Source organism: Microtus oregoni, unplaced genomic scaffold (assembly GCF_018167655.1).
Source record: "Microtus oregoni isolate MIOR12 unplaced genomic scaffold, Mior012 000069F_ref0000032, whole genome shotgun sequence".
Classification (NCBI taxonomy): Eukaryota; Metazoa; Chordata; class Mammalia; order Rodentia; family Cricetidae; genus Microtus; species Microtus oregoni.
In genome coordinates this window covers 799,638-825,071 of record NW_024543976.1, presented here as the reverse complement: position 1 = coordinate 825,071, position 25,434 = coordinate 799,638, and the positions used below count along the sequence as shown (strand labels likewise).

At 44.6% G+C, this 25,434-nt stretch overlaps 1 protein-coding gene across 1 annotated transcript in view; it reads right to left on the bottom strand.

Moving 5' to 3' along the window:
• LOC121440633 (phospholipid-transporting ATPase IC) overlaps positions 1–25,434 on the bottom strand; it is a 115,148-nt gene that overhangs the window by 49,996 nt on the left and 39,718 nt on the right. Inside the window, exons 2-3 of the mRNA XM_041641415.1 lie at positions 15,400–15,602; positions 353–450 (exon numbers count right to left, since the gene is read on the bottom strand). Of these exons, the coding sequence (XP_041497349.1) occupies positions 353–450; positions 15,400–15,580 (279 nt within the window). The 5' untranslated portion in view covers positions 15,581–15,602. The remainder of the gene's footprint in view (positions 1–352; positions 451–15,399; positions 15,603–25,434) is intronic.

Sequence of the window (25,434 nt, the reverse complement as noted above, 5' to 3'; positions counted from 1 at the left end):
TTAGGTGAAAATACCTTTGATATCTCTAAATCCATCTGAGGCAGAGTCACCTTTCTTACTTTCAGAAAAAGGCTTCAGTGATAATATTTTATAATTGTCATAAAATATTTTAGCAAGAACTTTGCCACTACACAAGGGATGCTCACACTGATATAATTCTATTTTGTTTCATGTCACACCTACCAACCTTAGTTAAACTTTAGTAAAAACGACAGTCTGCAAAATGATGAAGGGTTATCAATAGCCCCAGGCTAGTAGCTACCTAGATGGAAGGTGCTGTTTGAGGCCAACAAGCATGACACTGACTAGGCAAACCTGGGCTAGTATAAAAACAATTCTGCCATTAACTTACCGCATATTTGCTCTCCTTAATACAAAAGAATTTGGTGTTCATAAAATGAGGTTGTTCATGAAACTTGCGATCATTTGCTTTGACTTGCCACGTGCAATCTTTAAAAGAGAAAGAGAAAAAAACTGTAAGTAGAAATGAGGGTCACTGGGGAAGGAATCAACTTAAAGTGAGGTCTGTAGAATGGGCCCTAATCCACTATGTATGTCATGGCCTCTTTGAAGGGTATTTTGATCACAGTAACGGAACTGAAACTAGGATATCGTCCTTCCAACCCTGTAGCCGTTGTCACTCCCAAGTCTGCTTATTGTGAGGGGCAGAGGCTCTTTGTGCCAAGCACATCCCAACCTCCCCAAAGTCCTATAGCTGTAGGACTCCACACCTTTGCTGCAAACACAGGCATGTCTGTGGGTGACCACAGCTGGAATGGCCTAAATTCTGATGAGGTTCTTCATGGTAGCCTAATGAGATACATGCATTTTCCCCTGTAGCCCATGGCATCTCTCCACCTGCCTAGAGGGGTAGGCAGCTTCACAGGAAGCTAGCCAATGGAAAGTTTCTTAGACAGTTAACGTTTCTCATAGTCATGGCCAGAGGTCTTTTATAAGCTTCAAGACAGGGAGTGTGGGTTACTCTGAAGTTGCTGGAGACTTGTGGCTGCCTCCCCCAGTGGCTTAGTCAGGCTCAGCATAACCAAGGGCTGAATAGGCCAACAGCATGACTCCCAGGAGCAGACTTGAGGACCTTGTGGCCATGTCTACTCTTGCACCAGTATGGATTGCGTTGCTCCGACACCGATGGCTGCATGACTATCGCCGTCCCTCTGGGAGAGTGTCCCCTCTGGACGTGTTGAACAAGCTAGTGTACTGTTCATTGGCAGCTGTCATTCAGCTGCTCTGACTTTGAATATGGAAAATCACAATCCTTAGGTAGGAGGTGTAGTGTAACTAGCTATCACGTTCCAGGCATACTTGCCCCAATCTAATCCCCTTTACAGGGCAGCGTTTAGCCTTTCAAACCCTTGGTGGCATGTCCTTTATCAACACCACTCCCAAACTACACAGTTTGTTCTGTCTTCTGTCTGTGCCCCTTGGGTCTTCAAGGGATGGAGCTGACCCCAACCCAGAGCAGAGGCAGAAGGACACTTTGGGACATAGCGAATGAACACGTTCTCATGAAGACAGACAGAAGCTAGACCTCCCTCCTCCACACCTACCCAAGTCAGTAAGAGGGACAAGAGTGACCACTGCTGTTCTATCTACACCTCACCCTGGTGCTGTGTCTTCCTCTCTGCCAAAACTGGTTCCCAGGAGAGCCTGGAACATGCCAAGGTTATCCTTGAATTCCTCACAGGTCCTCCATGTGTTCTAAATGCATTAGCACCAAAAGTATCTTCAGACTGAATTGGAAATGCTAAATTCATAGTTCAGTTTGCTCTGTGTCTATATCGATTGGTGTCCTGTTGTTGAAACCCTGCACTCAGTGAAAATCTAGGCTCAAAGGACCTTCCAACACAGAGGTGACTTCTCTTGGCAAAGAGGCTGCATCTCTTGTGTTTTGTCTTGTTCCTCCACACTGGGCTTCTATGGCCCTATATGATGTCAGCTTTATAGATAATATGTTCATTTGTGTCAGGCATGGCGTTTAGTGGTTAACTTCTTTAATTTATAGCTCAGGACACTAAGGCATTGGCAGGATCAGCAAGTGTAGACTAGGGGGATAAGACTCAGAATCTGACTGGTCCCTCTGAGCCTCCAGTGTAACCTGCCTCCACTTCCACCTTGCTTTGCTGGCTAGGCCCTTCTTTTGGAACACAATTTTTATACCACTCGGCCAGCAAGAGCAATGATCTTGGGAAGATCATTTATGAGACTAGGATCACCTTTATTACCACAGAATACAGCCGTGCTTGATCTCCCAATACAAAGGTGCAAATGTGTGGCTGCCATGAAAGCTCAAAATACGGATGTCATTAGTTAGGAGTTAGGCCAAAGGCAGCATCCCTCAGCATTGAATTCTTCATCAACCTACAGGGAGATGACTTCCTTTGAGTGACACGAGTGGGTGGGTCAAGTTTAGATGAAATTAACAGTGAGTATGACATGCCATTTTTGGAAGGAGAAAGGGAACAAAGAAAATTTAGGAGTAAGAGATCATAATGTGATCAACCATGCATCAATAGTAAAAATCCAAGTGGTACTTATGAAAATTCGTCATCTTTTTATGCGACTCACTTTTCATTGTCCTGCTCCTTAGGAAACACAGATACTAGTATAAGAGATCAAGTGCAGACTGCCAGAGAATACGAATAATGAACCTGATTACATTTCTGAAATCACAATACTATTACTGAGCGTTTCCTCGCGTGGTTTGGCTGCCTCTCACCACGTAATCATAAGTGCTGTGTTATGACAAGTAGAGACGCTCCTGGCATCTTCTCAGCTCAAGAGCAATTTCATCAAAAGGGAAAATGGAAGTGGAAGTGCAAAACAACCCATGAACACCGGATGAGACCTGCAATCAGAACGCGTCCCTCCCACTCAAAGGAGAGCTCCAAAGGAAAGTAGGTTTAAAAAAAGGCATTTTCTTGAATCCATTCCCCTTGTAGCAGTTTGCAGATGTATCTGGGCTTTTTGATTTTTTACAGGATTTGTTAATTTTTATTATATGTGTATTAGTGTTTGCTTGCAGGTATGTATATGCACTGCACGCATGCCTGGGACCCACAGAGGTTAGAAGGGGCCATTGGACTCTCTGGAATTGGGGTTACAGTTGTAAACTGCCAATGTGGATGCTGGAGATTCAACCCGGATCCTCTGAAAGAGCAGAGAGTGCTCTTAACTGCTGAGCCAACTCTCCAGCCCCTATTATTAGAGTCTTATGACAAGGACCAAGCTGGTCAGTAGTTTGTTATCATCCTGCCTCAGCCTCCCAAGTGCTGGATTGCAGTGGTGTGTGTCACATCCAATGACACACGCTTTTAAGGTTTGACTTGAGCTCGTCGATGGTCTGACACATTCTAGGCACTGGTATTCAGTAAGGGAAGAGAAGCTGACAGGGTTCCCCAAGAAGAAAAGGTCAGTGAGAAGTCTGGGACTCAGCCTTAGAAACACCCAGGGGGGCATGCAAGGATGGTACACACCAGCAATTCCAGCAGTTACCCAGGATTCAGGGGCAGGAAGACCAAAGGTGGAGAGATGGCTCAACAGTTAAGAACCCTGGATGTTCTTGCAGAGGACCGAAGCTTAGTTCCCTGCACTAAGATAATGGCTCACAACCGTCCATAACTCTAATTCCAGGGAATTCAATGCCACCTTCTGATTTCTGTGGGCACCAGGTACACATGTGATGTACATGTACACATGTGATGTACATGTACACATGCATGCAGAACACCCATACATATACAATAAATAAATCTTTAAAAGTTAAAAAGATAAGAGTTACAGGCCAGTCTGGACTATACTGTGATACCCTGTTTTAAAAGGAAAATATGAGCAAACCAACCAACCAAATAACCAAACAAACCAACAAAAGAGCCTAGGAGGAAAGAACAAGCCATTCTGTGAATGACCTGAACATAGTGAGTTTTCCCGCCTTCCCCTGGTGTGTTGGGTCCAGCCCCACCGCAAGCCCACCAGATTCCTAAATTCCCTTCTATAACAAAGGCCTTAGCAGGTAGTTACATAACTTAGACTCATCACTTACACCCTCCCCAAGCCTGTTTTCATTTGTAAGCTGTAAAATTGCTAACTCCCGGTAGAAGCAGTGAGGAGGCCAGAGATGACCTTAGTCTCTGTGTATTATATGTGTGCTAATATAATACATTGAGAGACCTGGAGAAAGTGCTCCGTGGGCTAGCATCTGAGGGTTAGCCACAAGAGCTCCTCACCTCTACTTCAAAAACCACCTATAGTCAAGGCTCTTGGTTAACCTGCATGGACAAGCATCTTGGTGTCTCTTCATCATTGGAGACTTGGGAAGTTTACAATTAAAGACCATAAAAAAAATCTGAGGATGGTGGTCTATGGTCAACTCTACTCAAAGAAGACACTTGAAATACCCCTTTTCCAACACCCTTAACAAATAAAAAATATTTGTTTATGCTAGCTTTTGCAAAATTAATGTGACCATAAATATTTTTAAAAAAATCAGAAATGCTCAGGGATTAAGAGCACTTCTTGTCCTTGCAGAGGACCCGGATTTGTTCACAACACCCATAGGCAACTCACAGTGATCTTTAACTGCAGTTCTAGGAATCTGATGACCTCTTCTGTCTTTGTAGGCATTATACAAACATGGTGCAATATATACATGCAAGTTCAAATGCTCAAACATATAATATTAAAAAAAAGCAGAGAACACTTATTAGTATGGCTTGAAATGCTGTGTTAATGTGCATGCCTTTAGGAAGGCCAGCAAAGCAACACTGAGAAGCACTTGCTTTTAGGATATATTTTACCATATACTTATACCACAATTTTTAGTTAAACAAATTACCTTGTCCCATTTTCTAGAACAAAAATATTGACAAAGAGAAGAAATTATAAAAAATTTTCAGAAAATACATCTTTACCATATGGCCCTGTGGTTGGATGCTAGACAGAAAATCAACCAGAGTTGCAGCAACAAACCAACCAGGCATATGTCTGGGATGCTTGTAACATCAGCCACATGTGGCTCGGTGTCACTCCACGCTCTGCTAAATGCTTGTGTCACTGATACATCTAAGCACAGCTACGTGATGTCCAGAGTGTTCCTGCAGATGCCAAGGGCTTTGATCAGTGCCATCTGGCAAAGGAAGTGAGCATGGCCTTGTCCCCATCCTCTTTGCTGCTCTGAATTCTCAGTTACAAAGCCATCAACAACCGAAAGCTTGGATTAGTTGGTGTAAACTGCAACAGACACAGGAGACTAGAAAAATCAAAAGGTTAGAATCATAGTATTAAGAGGAGCACCATCCCAGAGAAGCATGGGTACAGGACACGGGAAGGCATGACACACAGAAAAAAAGGCAGGCAGTTCTTTCACAGGAGGAAAGACCCTGAAGATCTTCAAAGAGCAATGCAGCATCCACAGAGGTACCAGTTTTATCTTATAAAACTGAAATTCTGGCAAAGAATAAAGACTCTAATGACACTGAGTTAAAAAGAGAAAGGAATTGGGTCCTGTGGATAGCCTCTGTGGAGAGCGGTTTGACCATGTCTCAAAATTTGGCACCCAAGTGCACTGTAGCGTACCCCAACTTCTAGGAGTTACTCTCCGTGTATGGACTACTCTGCAGGGGAGAGATGGCACAGTGCAGAGCTTGTGAATACAGCCAAATTTTCCAAGGATTAGGACTAAGCAAAACACCAACTACAAACAGTTGGTTAAACATTTGTATAATGAAAGTCTAAGATGATAGAATAAGCTAAATAAAACAGATGAGCTGGCTTGATATGGACGATAGGGAAATTCTCTACATCACATCGCCCACTGACGATGGCAGAGGGCATCTATTATCTTAGGCTTTTAGCTCTGAGATGCACAGAAGCAATACATGGTATAACCATATGTACACACATATCCCTGGGTGCAAAGAGCAATAGGTATGTAAGCATTTGTGAATGTTCATGTGTGCGTATCTATATACCTCTGGGTCTATGAGACACTAACCAGTAAGAACAAGTTTCTTCCCAGAAAACAAAAATTCATGGCTAAGATAGAGCCAGGGATGTGGAATTTATTTTCACTCTCTGCCCATGCAAATGTGGATTCATTTGCATATATTACCATTAAAAATATGCATGTGAATGTATTCTCTCAATTTATGTAAAAGCAATATATAAGCTGTTTCATTTTTATAGTCATTATGCCATTCTATTTACTATTACATATACATACGTGTATGTAAATTGTAAAGGCGAAGGGGTTATGGGTAAGGATAAATAAAAAGTGGAGTATATGGGCTGGAGTCATCGCTCAGTGGGAAACTGCTTACCTAGCTTGTGTGAACCCCTAACACTGGTGGGTGGGGGGGTGGTGGAAAACACTAGAAAAGATGAAAATTTTGCATAGCCATGGAAATAAGCATAAATGCATCTTTAAAATGTTTTTGAATAAGAATACATATTACATAGACCCATATAGATAAACACAAAGTTCAAAAGCATACAGAACTAAACTACAGTACTTAAAGACGTGGATTCAGATAGCAAAACAATAACGAAAAGAAAAAAGGACTTGTGGCTATGAAAATAAGGATGGGGCCAGCAAGATGGCTCACAGGAGAAAGATGCCTGCTGCCTAGCATGAGCACCTGAGTTTGATCCCTAGGACCACTGGGTGGAAGACAGGAACTGACTCCTCCTACAGATTGTCCTTTGACCATCACTTGTGGGCTGTTGTACAAAATACTCTCATAAACATACACATTCCTCTCTCTCTCTCTCTCTCTCTCTCTCTCTCTCTCCCCTCTCTCTCTCTCCCTCTCTCTCCCTATCTCACACATACACACTAAACAAACAAATAAGTAAGTAAAAATGTAATACAAGTTTTAAAGAAAAGGATGGAATTTTCCTCTGAGCTGGGAAGGAGGGATAAAATGTAAGCTCTCCCAGCCATCGGCCGTATGCTCATGTTTGACATAGGGACAGTTCCACGTGTTCATGGAATGATTGTTTAGGCAGGGACTTGTGTTCTCTGTGGCTTTCAGAATTGTAAAACATATGAAAGGAAAGACACCAAAGTCAGATGTGCACTAGATGTGATTGTCTGTAACCCCAGGAAGATGCAGAGGCAGAAGGATGCCTGCAGGTTTAAGTCCAACCTGGCCTATCTATTTAGCAAGTTCAAGGTTAGCCAAGGCTACATAGTAACACTTTGTCTCAACGAACAAAAACCAAAATCAAAAACTCAAAACAGAAAAACAAAACAGAACCTAAAAAGGAAGAAAGGCAGGCAAGGAGAGACGGAAAGAATTTAGCCCTGGACTCTGACAGCCAGAGGAATGGGCACAGGTGACAACTTCACAGTGCCAAGTGCCACCAAGCCACATGCTTCTGAAGGGCTCTGACTGTGCACCTGAGAAAGAGTAAAACTGACCCAGGGCGGGAGATGAGACGGGGAGGAAGTGAAGATAGCCCTCTCGTCTCTGCGCAGGAAGGCTCCAGCCTCGCTCAGGTCCTGCTGCTCCAGTGTGAGTCTAGCAACGCAGCTGCTCTGTCAACAGGCCACAGGGGTGGAACAGAAGGTGCCCCTCAAGTCACAGAACCATCTTCACCAAGGAAGGTATAGAACTTATCTCCTCACCATGGCTCTCATTTTCCTAAATGAAGTTCACTTCCACCCATAACCACAGTCTCTGAAATCATGGATGGACAAAGAGCAGATTGGCTAGAAACGACCACAGCTGTAATTCTGGGAGTGAGGGTTATAGACCACTAACAGCCACACATGGGCACTTGGAAATGTTGGCTCTTAGGCCCCACCCCAGGAGCCATGGCTGTGGAAACTGTAGATGGAGCTTCATGGTGTTTCTCACAAGTTGTGTATGTGAACCTTCTGAACACACAAATTCAGAAAGCAGGGATATTGTGTGAGACAGATCCAATGAGAAACATCTGTGGATCAAGCTTAACCTCAACCCCCCCCCCCCCAAAAAACACGATTGTCCAGCCAGAGTAGGGAACACAGAGATACCTAAATATCCAGACAATAAGATGACCATGTACTAAATGTAATGCTGGACACTTGGTGGTGTGGAAAGACTAGCCCGGTCATGGTGTGGTAGGAACACGCTTTGGAGCAGACATTTCTTGTATTGCCTATTGTGTGTCTGGTTTTGCTTTTGTGTTTTGAGGTGGGATCTTTAAAGTTGACTAGGCTAACTTTGAATTTATCACCCTTCCATTTTAGCCTCTGGACTACATGAATCAGTGGCCCAGGCTTACTTGATTCTTAGAAGCTTGTAATTATGCCAGTAAAGGAAGAGGAAAAGGGTCCAAGGGCATTTGAGGAAAACAGGATGCCATGAGCAAGAATAGCCTGACCTCTGCCCTCACACCGAAAAAAGCGGGGCACTGCAGAGTGGTTCACCAGGATGGACCAGCTAGGACCCTGCAGATAGCGGGGCCTGGAACCCCATGGCAAGACCAGGGACATCTTTCAGAGGGCTTTAGAGAGGAAACTGACATGGTCCTGTTGAACTTTACATCAGTCATGCAAACAGTAAGGATGCATTTGACAGGAACAAAACTAGTGACAGAAGACCAGGCTGGCAGCAATGTAATGAATGAGGCTGCTAACTGTGGGTAACCTACTTACCCAGGGAGAAAGAGAAGACCAAACTACACCAAGGGACAGAAGAAGGGGCTAGTGGGGAGTCCCTGTGCAGTACAATACTTCTCTATGGCAAAATCAGCAGGAAGAGAAGGGGTTTGACCACAGAGAGGCAGCCATGGAAGGGGGCTACTGCTTATCTTGCCCTATTATTTTCAGTCTGAGAAGCTCACAAGGCCTTCAAGGGTGGCATTTACCCTGGCCAAGCATGGCTACCTGATCCCCAATCCCCATCACTCAGGCTCCAAGGATTCCATTTGGTGCCTGGAACCCTAGCTCCTCTGAGCCTCTCTTCACTCTTTAGTAATCACAGCTGCCTCATTCTGGAGCTTGCTGGGAGCCCGTCACCTGCCTCATTCAGGTGAGCTCATCTGCAGGAAGCCTTTGGTACACAGAGATTTCTCTAGTAGAGCTCAATTTGATCCCTATGCTGATTCATACTGATGCTCATACCAATACCCTTTTTTCATATGCCAGCATAGGGCCTGGGGGTCTAGAACTAGGTCAGACTAGAAAGATAGTACCTTGGGCCACAGCAGCACCCCTGATTGGCTAAGAGATAGACTATTTCCCATCAGCCATCTCAGTTTTTAAATTTTCCCAGGATAGATGCTGAAAAGGAGAGGAAGTGGATGTATATTTTTCTTGTGGCACCACAGGCTTGATTTCAGTTCCTCCAGGTGCTATCCTCATGACCTTCCCTTCTGCTACATGTGATCTCCATGTGAGCTGTTGCCATGTGTGTGTGTGTTGGTGGGTTTCTCGTGGAAGTCTACGTGAAAGCAAAAGCCTTAGGGTGGCAGAGGCAGAGAAGACCCCAAATAACCAAGAAGGGGATCACTGGGAAAGCTGGAATCCATCCAATTCATCCAAGCATCTCTCCATCCCTCGCTCATGGATTTGGGCGGGTAGGGGCTGGAGGGTGGGGGGTGACCCTGCAGTTTCAGTCTGGGAGGCCAGGAGAATTCAAACACTCTGAAGGAAAGAGAAGGGGTCAAGAGGATGATCTGATCCGATCATAGAAAACCGAGGCAGAAGCTGAGGGTGAGGGGAAGGCAGTTTGGATTTAAAGAGATTAGGAAAGAACTTCCAGGGCAGGAGGTGACAGTGGCTGATAATTATTAGACACTTACCACATGCCTAAAACATAACTACTTCACATTTATTTCTCATTTAATTCTCACAATCACCGTAGAGAATTTATTCTAAGATCTAGCCTATTTGACGGAGGGAAGTCCTGAAGTACAAGGAGACAAAGTTGTTTCCTTAAGGCCAGACAGTTAGAAAAGGCCTTCCCAGGGACATGCACTGGGGCCTACTACACAAGCATTTTTAAATTTGTATTTTAAAAATGAATTTTATTTATATGTGTGTGTGCACGCGTGTGAGTGTATATGTATGTGTTTGCAAGTGTGTATTTATGAGCCACAGCGTGTCAGAGGACATCTGAGGGCGGCCATTTTCTCCTTCCAACAAGTGGGTTTTGACAAATACCTGAATCTGCTGAACAGGTCCTGTGATGTGACTTCAACGGCTTAGTTTGTCAAGGATAGTTTGCGGTCGTGAACAGGAACGTGCAAAGAATGGAAAGGGGGCGAGGCAGAAGGAGGGAGATGGGGGGTTTTCTGAGGGGAGTGTCAGAAAGCTCTGGCACCAGAGGAAAGTGAGGTGGGAAGATGATGGTTGGGACAAAGCTCAGTGAGCTTGGTGGCCGGGTGCCTGGTGACCTTTACGAAAAGCATTATCTGTAGTGGTAGGGAGCCCACAGAGGGGAGAAACTCAGTAGGACAGAAGGGTGCGATAGCGGATAGTGGTTTTTACAAGCTTGGTCATGAGAACTGGAGCCTGGAGCATCCCATGCAGAAGGGAGAGTTTAAATCAAAATGTGGCCTGGGGCATAGAAGCTGTGTATACTGGGAACTGAAAGGCAAGACAGGAGTTCCAGATCAGTCAGCTGTGAAGGAGATGGGGGCAGTGTGCACGCCCTATTCCTAGGCTCAGAAAAGCCTAGATTTGCATCAACCCAGACATTCTCTCCCAAACATCGTCCTTCCTGAGGATTTTGTCTCTGAAGCGCTTTCAGAAGTGAAAGAATTGTTACTCAAGGAGTTGGTCTGGGGACATCAGGACCATTAAACCGGTCAGCTGAAACCCAGCATCCCCAGCCGAGGAATGGTAGGAATCTCTGGCTCCCCAAAGTGAAATTGTTTTCCCCTTTTGCTAATGGAGAAGCTGAAACCCCAGAGGGAATGAGAGTTCCCATCTTTCCAGCCTCAGAGGCAACGGAAGCCTGGTGTCCTGACACTGGCCCTCAGAAGTGGTGGTGTTTCTCACCCGTTCACCAGAAACGGTTCATTATTCACTGGCTGTTGTCTGCCCTTGCTCAAGGTGAGCAAGTGTAAACCTCAGTGAATGCTGTGAGCTTATCTCTCCTCCTGGCACTTTCTAGAAGCATGTTGGTACTTGTCCTCCATTTTTGCAGTGCGCAAGAATGGCTCTTCAAAGAAAAGGAGCTTTCAATGGGTCTCTTGAAACTCTTGTTTAACATGAGTTTAACACACAGGCTTAGGTAGCTGGGGCATTCTCTTGATTTAAAACAAGAAAGCAGATTGTGTGACCAGGATGTCATTAAAGAAATAACCTTGGTTCATGCACACTGAGGAGCTGAAACCCTGGACTCACTGTGGTGCTACTAGGATCCCTGGTGGGTCACGGTTTACTCGTGTGTCCTTAAGAACTGAATTGTTTGTAAGAAATGTAATGTTAAGGAAGACAGATGGAAGTTTAAAAACAAAGCAACAACAAAAAAGGAAGGTCAGAGTTACATTAATGCAACTAAGAACAAGCAGGAAAAAAAAGGGAAGAGGAACAGAGATGAGGAAGGGAAGAAGGGGAGCTGGCCAGCTTTAGGGGTACAGGAGAGCAGTGAAATGGCCACAAAGATGTCTGGCATCTACTGAATGTCCTTTTGTGCTTATGAAGGGCAGACAGGTATTAAAATTCACAGGCAAAGTCATTTGAAAGAAGTTTTGAACAATGAGAAACAATACCCCCCCCCCAGGAATATAAATCAGACTATGAAAAACAAACAAACACTGGGAACCAGAGAGATGGCTCAATGGGTAAAGGCAACTGCCACCAAGTCTGACCACCCGAGTTCGAACCCCTGGATTCACATGGAAGAATAAAAGAACTGACGATGAGAAGTTGTTCTCTGACCTCCACATGTATGCTGTAGTATGCAAATACATTTCACACACACACAGAGAATGTTAAAACAATTTATATTTTTACAAGACCAAGCTCCATCAATACCCATAGAACAAGGAAAGCAGTGTATAACAAAGATTATCTGTCATCAAATGATCAGCAAAAAAGCTCTAACCACCACAAAGTACAGCCTGAGTTAGAAAAACACAGAAGAGATGTTTGTACCCGTGACGTGCCTTTCCAACATTTCTGTGGGCATCCAACCCCAGTGCCTTCGCTGGACCATTTATCTGCATGTGTGGCCAGAGGCACAAACTGCAAAAGTTTGCCCTTCGCCCGACAGATACAAGACTCCTGCCAACTCCCAAGATATCTACACATGACAGAGATTCCGAGATTATGATACCAGGCTAGGCAGTAGGGGAAGGAATGAGGAAGAATCGTGTTTGTTATTCACACTAGGCAATCAGCTAGAACTCTCTATGAACTTGTCTGGCTACTTCAGCTTTGTCCCCATTCCACCAGGACCAGTTGGGACCTGTTGGAACAAGAGGCCACCTTCCTGTTCAGGTCCATGTGATTTCATCTTAATTTCAGTCAAGATTTCTGAGTTTCATGCTTTTTACTTTGAGCAGCAAAGCCCATAGTACTTGAGTGTAAAATGACAGGGAGGAACCAAAGATCCAACAACCCATTTTAGGACATGAAAGCTGGAGAGCAGATACCCATAGGACTGGATGGTTTCCCTGGGTCTCAGAGGTGAGTGAGGTCTCTTTAAATCCCTTTATATACACAGACACAGATAGACAGATAGACAAAGACACACAGACACAGACGCATACACCCCTGAGACTGTAGGGAATGGAGACTAACCCAAACTCACCAGAATTAGAAAGAAAAACTGTTAAAAAAAAAAAGGAATTATAGGCTCATCTCCCCCCCCCCCCTTTTAAATCTTTTTGGACACAGGATCTAGGTTTGTTGATGTGGGATTCTCCTCAGTATGCTGTGAATATGTTTTATTACCATTAGTTAATAAAGAAGCTGATTTGGTGAATAGCCAGGCAGAATAGAACCAGGCGGGACATCCAAACAAAAAGACAGGGAGAAAGAAGGCAGAGTCAGGGAGATACCAGCAGCTGCCAAAGAAGCAAGATGTGAGGTAACAAGCCACAGGCCTCGTGGTAAAATATAGAAAAGTAGAAATGGGTTCATTTAAGTTGTAAGAGCTAGTTAATAATAAGCCTGGTCCAACAGGCCAAACACTTTATAATTAATATAAGCCTCCAAGTGTTTCTTCTGGAGGTGGCAGGCAGGAGAGAAATCTTCATTTATAGTATGTAGCCCAGACTAATCTGGGTCTGACTGGCTTTGAATTTATAATCCTCCTACCTCAGCATCTTGAGTTCTGGGATTATAGATATGTGCTGATACCCCTGGCATTTGTCGCTTTCTCTAGGTGAAAACCATTGAGGAGGGGGACAAAAGCTTGAATGGGTGCAGACCACAAAAAAAGGAAAGTAGGGGGCAGAGGGTGGCAGGGGAGAAAACAAAGGCTTGTAGAAAACCTGGAGGGAAACATGGGCACAACTTCAGGGGAAGCAGAGGATCTTGTGCTGAGCTGGGGAGGCCACCTGCAAGGCTCGAAGTCAGAGTGGGAAATACTCAGACATGAAAAACTGTTCCTCTCACTAGAATCTGACTGTCAGCAAGGAAACAAATAAATCCAAATTGTAGACACGCCTGGGGTCCAAAGAGAAGAGATTCAATTTTGTCAGGAGCAGTCAGGCCACAAGACAAGGCCTCATTGGCTTGTCAGGGTGGGGCAGGCAGCAGGGACCAATAAAGCCATGGGGCAAAGTATAAGGACAAAAGTCAGTCATTTCCTACCACTGTCCATGGTCACTTTGCTGGTAGAGTAGAGCAGTTGCTACAGGACTGTGTGGCCTGCAAAGCCTAAGACGATTCTTGTCTGCCCTATTCTATGAAAAGCTCCCCATCTATATTGCTGTGTCTGAAGCTGGCCTGATTCAGGCAAGAGGCAGAGGCCACTGCAGACTGGCCTTTCGTGGCAAGTAGAGACCCATTTAAAAAAATTCCTTATGTCCTACACACATTGCTTACAGGATGTGGAGAAATCAGATTGGGACTGAACAGGAAGTTTCTCCCCTGCTGGCTAGCTCTCTTAATACTAGAAGGTGCGTTGAAGGTTGCTGGGTGGAGAAAGCCGTCAATAGTCTCACTCAGCTGTGAACTCTGAATTGCAATAATGGCCAGTTTGGCAAGATATGACCAAGGGCGTAATAGTGGCATGAATGTTGTGCTGGAAACCAACCGCTCTCTGCTCGGATTTAAGCCCCTACTCCACTGATGGAAATGTGTGCCTGGAACTGCAGGCCCAAGAACCAACAGTTGAGGCGTTTACAGACCACAGAGGTGAACTTTCTATTCTCCTGAATGGACATAGTGATGAAAGGGTTTTCTAAATCTGTATCTCTTTACCCCTTGCTTAGTGCTGCTCTTTCAGTTCAATAGAGAAGTTTCATGCAGTGGATGATAGTGCAGAAATTTACTCCTGGTCAAAATGCAGTAAAGTGTGCTCATCCACAGCTGGGACATCCATATCCTGACCGCTAATGAAAAGAGAAAAGAGACATTTCCAAGAGTGATACCCTCAGACTGAAGATTCGCCAAAGCACATTTATTTCAGCACAGTGTAAACACTGCATGTGAATATTGCTCTTGTTAATCTATTTGTGGGCCATGAGCCAACACAAGACACATAAGTGTATAGTGTATGATCAACCGTATGTGCAGGTATGTATGTGCATGTTATGCAGAGGCCAGGGGAAGACATCAGGTGTCTCACTCTATCACTCTCTGCCTTAGTTCCTGGAGACAAAGTCTCTTACTGAGCCTGGAGTTAGACCAGCAGCCAACAAGCCCCCAGCTCCTCGGCCTAACTGAACTAGGGTTACAGGCATGTGAGTGGCCGTAACCTGCATTTGACATGGGTGCTGTGGATTTGAACTCAAGTCTTTATGCTTGCACAGCAAGTGATTTTGCCCACTGAGCCACCTCCCCAGCTTCAGGTATAAATTCCTAATGGGGCCACATCAATTGATATGCACGTGTCTCCATTCACTGGTTATTAGTAACTTATGCTAACAATTTAGCAAGGCAAATCTTTTGAAAAAATATTTATGATTATGATTGGCGTGTGTACCTTTTAGATTCCTGAATGCAGTAGCAAGTTGATTCTTCTACACACAATACTATTTTTTAAATATAAGCACTAACAAAGCCTTCTAATTTCTCGACAGAACTTGTCAGATATTGTCACATGCATTGTCACACTGGGGATGATGGGTCTTGCTCAGTCCCATCCTAGGAGGGCATCAAAGAAGGAAGAAACCCTCCTAGACCACATGAAATGTACCAGCCAACTTTGGTACATCTCCCACGACCCATAAAGCATCCACACACATCCGCCATCAGCAGGCCCTTCACCCAGTCACCTTTCCGGAATGTCTCCCGCTTGTTCTCTGTTTCTCTGTTGATGCGATTCTGCTCTGGCTCAAGTGCAGGCCCCTGATCTTCAAGTTCGTCTTCAGTTTCGTCATCACTATAGGGAACCACCTCATCGTTAGGCTGAGAATCCTCATCGAATGTTGTTTCTGAGTCTCTTTCTGTGTTCATTCTGCTGGCAAACTGAAACTACCTAGAGAGAAAAAGGAAGAAGCAGAGAGAATCGTGACTTTCCTTTGTTGGGCTATAGTTTGCTGCATTCTGTCCCTTTTACAGAGCACCTCCTCATAGACATGCAAATTAGCCACAGTTAATGACCTAAAAGTTTAACTTGATAGGCAACAAGAACAAAAATAGTAGACACAATCTTCAGCTCCAATATGCACTAGCTTGTAACTTCAGTGCGTAATTTAACATTTTGGAAGGTCACATTTCCCATAGAAAAGGGAAGGGGACAACGTTGTCATTCAAGGGCTGTAAAGAGTTAATGTAGACAACTAACACTTGTGAATCCCCAGGGTGTGTGAATGCTAAATTCCATGCCCTGTTTTTCCTTGTTCTTGAGGGATCAAGACTTCCAAGACAAAGACTAAATCTCCCACTAAAGGCGTCTCTTAGCACTGAACAGCTTCCTAAGAAAAGGCACCTTAGTGTGTGTCATGCCAGCCCACCATATGTGGTTTAGATAGGGTTTTCATTTCCCCAAGGGTTCGTGTATGGGAGAGTCTAGGGCCATTAAGAGTCCAGGTCTAGAAAGAGCCCTAGGCCCTCGTAAAGGACTAAGGTTAGTTCCCTGAAGAGGATGGTTGGGAAACCCAAGTATGGGCCAGCCAGCCTCTCTGGCTTCCTGTTTGAGATATGAACATTGACATCACATGAATCGTCAACATTGTGACCCAATGAAGCTACACCTGTTACCAGGACTTGTTATCCAGATTTTCCACATTTGTGAATTACCCAGGCTCTAAGGCCACAAAGCCCAGAAGACAGGAGGGAGAAAGAGCAGGATTTCTGTAGTCCCCTCTAACAGCCCAGCATCTGAGCACCTGACTAACCAATACCTGCGGTGTGAAGAAATGAATGGAGTCACTACTCTTTTGATGGGGTGGCCCTGAAGGGGAGGAAAGGGAACCTATGCAGGAGAGGTTAGCATTGTGCCATCACAACAAAACCCCATGGAGTTGACTTGATAAAAACAGGAGTTTCTGATGCTGTCATAGACATCTAGATTTAAAATGGGTTGGAGGGGGAGAATAGGCACAAACCCAAACCAAGTTTTACCAGCACTAGGCAAGTTGGGCTGTTTGCATTCATAGTAGTGATGGGAACCTAGATGCAGGCAAAACCTACGGCCCCACTCAATTTCATCTTTGTTATAGAGTTAGTTCATGTCCCGGGAGACCCAAGGTCAGACAGGGAGACACAGAACATTCATTTTTGCTTACACTCATTAGTCTTTTTTTTTTATAGATTAATAAAGCTTTCAAAAAGAAAAGGTCTCTTTTTTTCTTTTTTTAAAACATGGGGAATGATTGAGACAGCCACTATTTAGCCTTGGCTGGCTGGCCTGAAACTCACTGTGTAGCCCAGGTTGGTGTCGCTTGGTTACCATGGATAATGCTGTTGATAATGATGTTTAACGTAACAGTCATCAGGATGTCTGAGTATGCACTTATATTTTGCGTACTATGCCACATGGTCTTGGCCATGTATTCTATTCTAAAGAAGACTGGTTTTATCTCAAGATGCAGAGCATAAGATGGTCTCCAATGACCCCACCTCCTGGTACCCACATCAATTAACAGGCAAGACAACCCCCACAGACATGTCCACAGATCGGTTTGATCTAGGGAATTGAAATAAGCTGCTCTTCTGATGTGATTCTGGGCTGTGGCAAGTGGGCATTTCAACCTAACTATCAGTGGTGCACGACTTTAATTCCAGAACCCAAAAGACAGAGGCAGGTAGATCTCTGAGTTTGAGGCTAGCCTGGTCTACAGAGAGAGTTCCAGGACAGTCAGTGGTATGCAGAGAAACCCTGTCTTGAAAAACCAGAGATAAGTAATTAATTAATTAAACAGCATCCCAAGCCTTCATCAAAAGGGAAGTAGAAGTCTCTTTCTATCCTGGGGAGCCCTGACACGTAATATACTCTGGAATACGACTAACATTCCTGAAAGTAGAATCTGACAAGCCTGTTGGCAGTTATAATTAGACAAGGAATCACATGAGGCAATGGTAATAAAACAGATCCAAGGCAGAGATTAAAATCCAACTTTGCGCTATTCAGAAAACAATCTGAGTGCAGTTCCTAGCACACACAGGGTTGCATTTATTTTCTCTCCAAGTCAAAGCCTACAAACCTAGAAGCCAGCCTGCTAACATGAAACAAAGGCACCATGACATCACCATTATGGAGACAATTCAGCCACAATCCTCGCTACCGAAAAAAGGCTTCTCTGTGCTGGAGCTCCACCTCATGGCTCAGAAGCCCACCCCTGATCTGATTCAATTTCCTACTCTCACCCTGAGTCACAGCCATGGAAAAAACGGGTGTGGAAACCCTACATACTCGGTCCTTTCTGAAGGCAGGTTGACTTCACCCCCCTGGGTGAAGTGGGAGGGGTTTTTGTCCAGCTCTGTCATTGGTTCCTCTTCATACCCTTATACTGCTGATTCCTTCTTGGGCAGTTTGATGGTGTGCCGAGTGTCGTCCCACACACATTGCTTCCTATAGCTGGGGTGGAAATATCCCAAGGCGCGTTGCTAGGCATTAGCCCTGTTATTCTACCAAGGAGGTAAGTGCAGTGCCCAGTAACTTGCCAAAGATTCCTGAGCTCCTGGTGGTAAGGTCATTTGGACACCAGTCCTCTCCCCACAGACATGAGCTGTGAAATTATGGAATACAGTGGAGTCATTGCAATTCAAGCTCTGTTCAGGGAGTACTGAGCTTCTCTGCCACTCAAGAACGCCAAGGCTAAATGTTAATCAGCTTTCTGTCACTGTGACAAAATGCCTGGGATGATCAACTGAGAAAGAAGAAAGGTTTGCTGTAGTCCACTGTGATTAGCTTTTATCTGGGGGGAGGGGGGGCACGTGAGACAGAACACTGTGGGAAAGGAGGTTCCTTTAAGTCGTGGCAGCCAGGAAGTGAAAGAGACAGACCAGAAGAGAATGTGGTCACAATATGCCTTTCACGAGATGTTCACAAGGGCCTAACTTCCTTCTACAGGGTTCCACCTCCTGAAGGTTCAAACAATTCCCTATGCAGCCACAGGCTGGGGACTGAGCCTTCCACCTACCAGCTTTCAAAAGAAACTCAAGAGCCAAACTATAGACCTACCTAGAGCATCATGAGGCCCAAGAGAGGCCTAGGCAAAAGAAATGAAGGACACACAAAAATGCCTCAAACTGTCAGCAAGCCATAAGAATTAAAAGTCTTTCCCATTTACACACTGTAGGCTGACGGCTACTTCCTCAGTATTTTTGAGCCAGAAAATATGGTAGTTACAGAAGTTCTAGGAACTCGGGTGAGAAGGAGGTGGGCATGGGGATTTTCAGGAACGAGGAACAACCAGAACAGAGAGGCAGAGGCAGGAAAAAGTACCTGCCTTGGGCGAGAGCCAGAGGAGGTTTAGAGGTTGGCTGGAATCACCTTCCACAACCCCTGTGGCTTCCATGATGCCTCCCTTCAGGGACTGCCCGCCGCACTGGTGGTGTCTGCCAGAGGGAGGCATGTGACCGTCCCTCGCCCTTCTGCTAGGGCTGAGGGTGGGAGACGCAGGCGGGCAGGGCGAGTGTTCAAGCCGCAGGACATTGAACAGCTCCTGGTCCCCATTCCTCATCTGTTAACAGTCAATAAGAAGCCGGAGATCAGCTGAAGCATTCCGTGTGGTACGCTGACTCTGTAGCAAGAGAGAACCAGGCCCAAACTAGGCTGGGGGCAGCCAGAAACAATGTGCTTAAAATCAAGACAGGGTGGGGCCTCCATTCCTTTGTCTGGAAAAGTAAGGAGGAGAAAGTATACAAAAGATCAGACCTGCTTCCCAGAAGGCAATGGTGTTAAAATTCTCCCAAATGTTTACTTTGGAGACTCAGCCTCAATCCAGGACATGCTTTTATGATAAATGATAAAAGTTAACTCGAGAAGAGCGTTGCTGCTTTTGCATTTTCCCTTTGTCCTGCTGGCTAGGCACAACGGTTTCATTTTCTTTTCTTTCTTTTTTTAATGCATTAGTATTGCCACTGAAATTAGGTTCTAAAATTATATTCCTGTTTCAATACTAGAAAGTCCAAGGGAGGTTGTAATTGGTAGTTACAGGGAGGAAAAGACCTCCAGGGGAAAACGAAGCTTCGGAAGGACCGAGTTTGCTAACCTGTGAGGTTGGAAGTCCCTGAGCTATGAGTACAATAGGAAGATGTAATCATTGGCGTGGATTTCCAGAGCAGACGCTGTACCGCTTTCCATCTGCACAGAGAGCGTTTAGGCTCCCCATCCAGGTTCAACAGGAACAGCTTGTTTCAATAAAAGGGCAGACGTGGTATGTAAACAGAAATAACAAACAGACAAGGACAAGATTATTCTCACTAGCAAGGACAGGAAGGCAAGCTGTTGCTCACCAAAGACACCGCTTTATGCGGCATATTTAACAGTGGTGTCTAATGTTGGGTCAGATAAAGATGACAATCCCCCCCCCCCCCCCGCCCGGTATTCACATTGAAATCTGCACTTCCCTTATGTAAAGCAATACAAAGATATATTTGAGCCAAGAAGGTCGTTCAGAACTTCCAACAAATTCAACAAAAAAACTCAACTTGTGCAAAATATGTATTGTTTGTGGAAAAGCAGGAGCGGAAGCCACTTGAAAGCCGTGTGGGTATGAGTCCAGATGCCCATGGAGAAGGCACTGAATCCCTCTGGAGCTGGAGTTACAGGCATTTGTGAGCTGCTCAACATGGGTGCTGGGAACAAAACTCAGGCCTTCTGCAACAGCAGTACACACCCAATTCCTGATGCATCTCTCCAGATCTGGGCATATATTAATTACACATAACAATTATGACATTTTTCATGCATGTATATATTTTGGTCATATTGACCTCCCATTCCCCTCTCTTGTCCCCTTCCTCTTCCCAGTCAGTCCCTCTTCAGTAGTCACCTCTTTTCATGTGTGTGAATCAGTTTAACTGGGGGCGCTTACAAGGGCAGAAGTGATAGATTATTTATAGGGGCATTGCAAACTGACCAGCGGCTATACTGCTGACCCTCTCTCTCCCTCTGAGAACATTAATTATCAACAGTTCCTTGGGAAAAGATAGGTGTTTAGACACTGATTATTTCAATATAGTCTTTAAAATTACAGCAGTCAAAATACAGGAAATACATTGTAGTATTAAGTCGGGTTGGGGGGAGCCCAAAGTTGTGCTGTGACTGTATCTTTTCGATTAATCCATGGAGGAAGTTGTCACTGTGGGGGTGGACTTTGAGATCTCCCTGGCTCAAACCACTTAATGTGACACTGAGATCACTTCCTGATATCTGTGGGCCAGGCTGTAGGGCTCTTAGAGCCTCCAGCACACACTGTGCCCCTCTTTGATGTAAAAGGACCACACCTCTGAAAATATAAGTCAGCCCCAGTTAAATATGTTTGCCTTATAAGAGTTGCTCTGGTCATGGTGTCTCTTCAGAGCAACAGAACCCTAAGACAATGTTTTTATAGGCAGAGGAAAGTTCTCTCAGGGCACCAGGATAATATGTTCCCCCAAACTCCAGGGCATTAGGATTACATGCTCCCCTAAACTCTCAGCATCAGCCTCTTTTCAAACAATGACTGAAGCAGAAACAGCAGTCTAAGTGGTCAGCAACAGCATCCAGAGGTGGCCTCTGTGCTCAGAGCATGGCTGGTTTGCAAGTCAGGGAGGGAGAAAAGAGACTTTGTGCTCTGTATTGGATCTTCCTCCAAGGGTCACAAGCTACAGGCAATCCGATCTGCACCAGCTCTTCCTCCCGGAGACCTTGCTGGTCCACGGAACAAGGACAACAATCCTAAACCATTGACCTCCAATGACTGCCCTGCAATCACTAAGGACAACTGACCTTGAGTGCCTAACTGGCCGTGTGGCTGACAGTATTGGTGAGACAGAGGCCAAAGATCCCCAGAGCTGAAGGTGGGGTAGGGGTGGGGCAGCTCATTAGTCAGTCTTGGTAAATAACGACAGGAAAATAAGAATCCCTGTCACAAAAACTGGGATGAGGGAATGACGGACGGCTCAGTGGATGAAGGTGCTAGCCCAGTCCTGATAGTCTGAGTTCTATTCCCAGGACCTGCATGGCAGACAGAGAGAAAGATACCTACAAATTGCCCTCTAACCTTCACGCACACATCATGGTATTTGCATACCCTCTACACACACACAAATAAATAAATAGCTGTAATAAAATTATTTTTACATAGTAGATGGTGCCTGAGGGATGGCACCTGAGGTTGTTCACTGCCGGCCTTCTCTCACACAGTACAATTACCATTTTTCCTCAGGGATGCCACCCAGCTCTCTTTAGTAACTCACATCCAAACCATGGCTTAAAACTGAAAATACAGATCCACAGAGCTCAGAATTTAAATGACCACAGGTCATCAACACAGTAAACACAATCATGTGTGTAATTGAGCCTCCCCCTCCCCGTCGTGAGAGCCACCCACGGGGCCCTGTCTGTGAACCTCATTTCCCTCCTCATCCTAAAGTTAGCACCTTCATAAATTCCAGATGCCGGCAGTCTAAGGGATGAGGGCCACTCCTGATGGGCATCGCCATCTCATCTGCTGCACCTGACTCGGCTTAGGGGACGATCGCATCGACGACAGCAGAACTCACACCTTAACTTCCGCGCCTGATCCCACTGTGAACACAGAGCTAGCTGCCTCTTTGTCTCTTCGAAAGACTTTGATTGGCAGGAGTTAGAGTCTCCTACCCATTCTAACCAGGCTTGGGGGTTTGGAGCAATTGACAGGGGTGTTTCTAAGTGTGTCCTGGGCACCTGATAGACGGGAGAGATTTGGTAATGCTTCTGGGAAAAGACTTCCCACGATCTCGATAGTCTCTGGAGATGAAGGTGTTGAGCATTTTCACAGGGCGGACTACACAGTCTATGTATCACTCCGCACTGTGCTTGACATTAATTATCTTTTTCCGTTTAGAAAGGAACAAAATTCGTGTCCCCATTTTACAGATGAGAAACTAACATTGCAAGAGGAGCAAGTTTTGCTCAAGGACATAGAGTTGATTATGGTGTGCAGGTCCCTGTCAGAGCCTATGCATTTAACCGAGGCATCTGCTGCCTTAATTGTACCTAATGATGCCACTTTGGAGTAAGCTAAATAAAGCATAATTAATCCAGTTTACAGCTTGGAAGACAAATGACCCAGAGACACAAAGTTGTATCTGTGTTAGAGGCAGAAATGCTTCCCAGTGACCTGATACTTCTCCCTGTCTCCCCTCAAGGGCTGACCTCTTCAGAACCGAGGAAGGGGAAGGATATAAAGGGGGTGTCAGGTGTTTTATAGGCACGTCCACGCCTCCCTGGAGAATTCCCTCCGCTATGTTCAGTTACAGCGTAGCTTCAACCATGCGTAAGGTACTTCAAAGGAGCAAATTGCTAAAGCAAACTTCTCTTTTAATCTACACCAGAGTCTATAGCCTGAGGACACACCACACTGCCATGCAAACTAAACGAAATAAGAGGGGGCTCTAGCAGATGCAACGAGGTGAGATGAGGTTATTATGGTGGGAAGTGGTCCAGTATGGCAGAGCTGGACGGACAGACACAAAGCACACTTGTGAAGACTGAGATGATATTAACCCAAGCCCACGGAATTGGCAGGGGTGTACCAAAGGCCCAGCCTTGAGAGCCGAGACATCACATTGTCGTTGTTGAAGCCACTCAGTTACCTACTTCTCAGAGGCCCTTGAAAACACACACACAGCTCCGGCGTGTCAGTTCCGATTTTGAGAAGTTTTAAAAAGTCCTAAATTCCTCCCAGCCGAGGATGTTACAGCTACAGGTTTGTCGCTCTGCATCCATGGATTAGGAGTCAACATCCCCCACGGCTGTGGACACAGAAGAAAACGCTGCCAGCTCGTCTAATGCTACAATGAGATCTAGACGATGATGCTTCCTTCCCTTTTAATTAACTGATTCTGAAACGTGTTTTTGCCCCTTAGAAGTGTTATGTGTAGGAAATAACAAAAAATTAATATTTAGTGCAAATAATGACTGGTTACTCAAATCCAGATGACAAATTCGGGGCTTGCACAGGCACACATTCTGATTTGCATTTTCAGAGAAAATATGTACCCATAAAACTAGCCAATATTTGTTAAAATGTCTTCCAAATATTTGATAAAATGGCTTCCAAATATTTGGAGATCTCAGAGACATGCCAATTGAATCAGTTTTCTATCCCACCTCTTAAAAAAAATACATGTTAACGAAAAGAAAGGCAAGTTTATTCTAGAACTTTCTTCTACTGTGGTAGTTCTTCCTGTCCATTAATATCAACTTCCCTTTTAAATTTCTGTGTGCTTCTTTGGGGAGGCAATAATATGGGGTGATGAGGACTTGGCTTTGATGTATCAGTGCCCAACCTCCACCCAAAGGTATAGAGAGAATATATAGTTTTTTAAACTCTGAAGTAAACTCTAAATCATTTATAATGTGTTTGAATTTTGTTTTTATTCTTTCATTCTCCCTTGTCTCCACAGACAGACCCAGCATTTAGCTGGGTTAAAAATAAATATAACTTTGAGTGTAAATAAAATAACACAGAAGAGTCATGAGGGTGGGGACAGGGTTCGAGACAGGGTTTCTCTATGCAGCCATGATTGTTCCAGAACTTGCTTTGTAGACCAGGCTGGGATTAAAGGCTGCCACTGCCCTGCCGAAAATTCATTTCTTTAACCCTCTTGTTATCCAAAAATGATTCAGAACATTGATCTGACTATGACTAATGGTATCATATAAGTTTTTACAATATTGTATAATGTGAAACTAATTTAAAATATTGCCCCTTTCCCCATGAATCTGATTCTGGGGAAGGCATACAGTAGAATTCTAAATGGAGTCAGGAAAGTTGGCCTTTCCTTTATTTAGGAAACATGGTTCATTATCATGGTCAGTAGGTGTGGGAGGAAGCAGGCTCTGGCAGGATTGTCTGGAAGGTCTGTGCTCTCCCCTCAATACAAGGACCATCCGCCTACCTCCACGCTGATGTGTAAATCCCTACTTGTCCACTAGAAAATTCAATGCCACAGAGCTGCACAGATGGACCCAAGGATTAAGAGCATTTGTTCTTGCAAAGGACACAATTCCCAGCACCCATGTGGCAGCCCACAACTGCCCATAATTCCAATTCCAGAGAATCTGAGGTCCTCTTCTGACCTCTGAGAAACCAGGAGTGCATGTAGTACACAGACATGCATGTGAGCAAAACATTCACACACTCAGAATAAATAAATCTTTTTTAAAAAATAGGCTTTGAATATCAGTACCAGGAATATATGTTTAACAAGGAGCAACTCCAATTGGTCTGAACTTGATATTTCAATATATTAATCCTTTTGATTACACAGAGTCCTTTTTTTGAAAGCAAAAAAGAAAATGGGATTAGTATGAGAAGAGAAAAAAAGAGCTGGTCACGTGGCTCACACCTATAACTCCAGCACTCTGGAAATGAACACAGGAGGATCAAGAACTCAAGGCCAGCCTTGGCTGTATACAGAAAGTTTAAAGTGATTCTACATGACTGGTTATAGGAGACCATGACTCAAAAAAATAAAATAAAAAAGGATAAATAGAGAATTTCAAAAATAATTGAAAGGGTTTAACTATTCCATGTAGCAGGACACAGGAGTCAGGAATAAATTCGAGGTGATTGCATACTATGTAACTCAAGGAAACAGCTGAAAAAGCCTTCCAATGTCTCGTGGGTTTGGACTTTACTTCATATAAAGCTAATTACAATATTTTC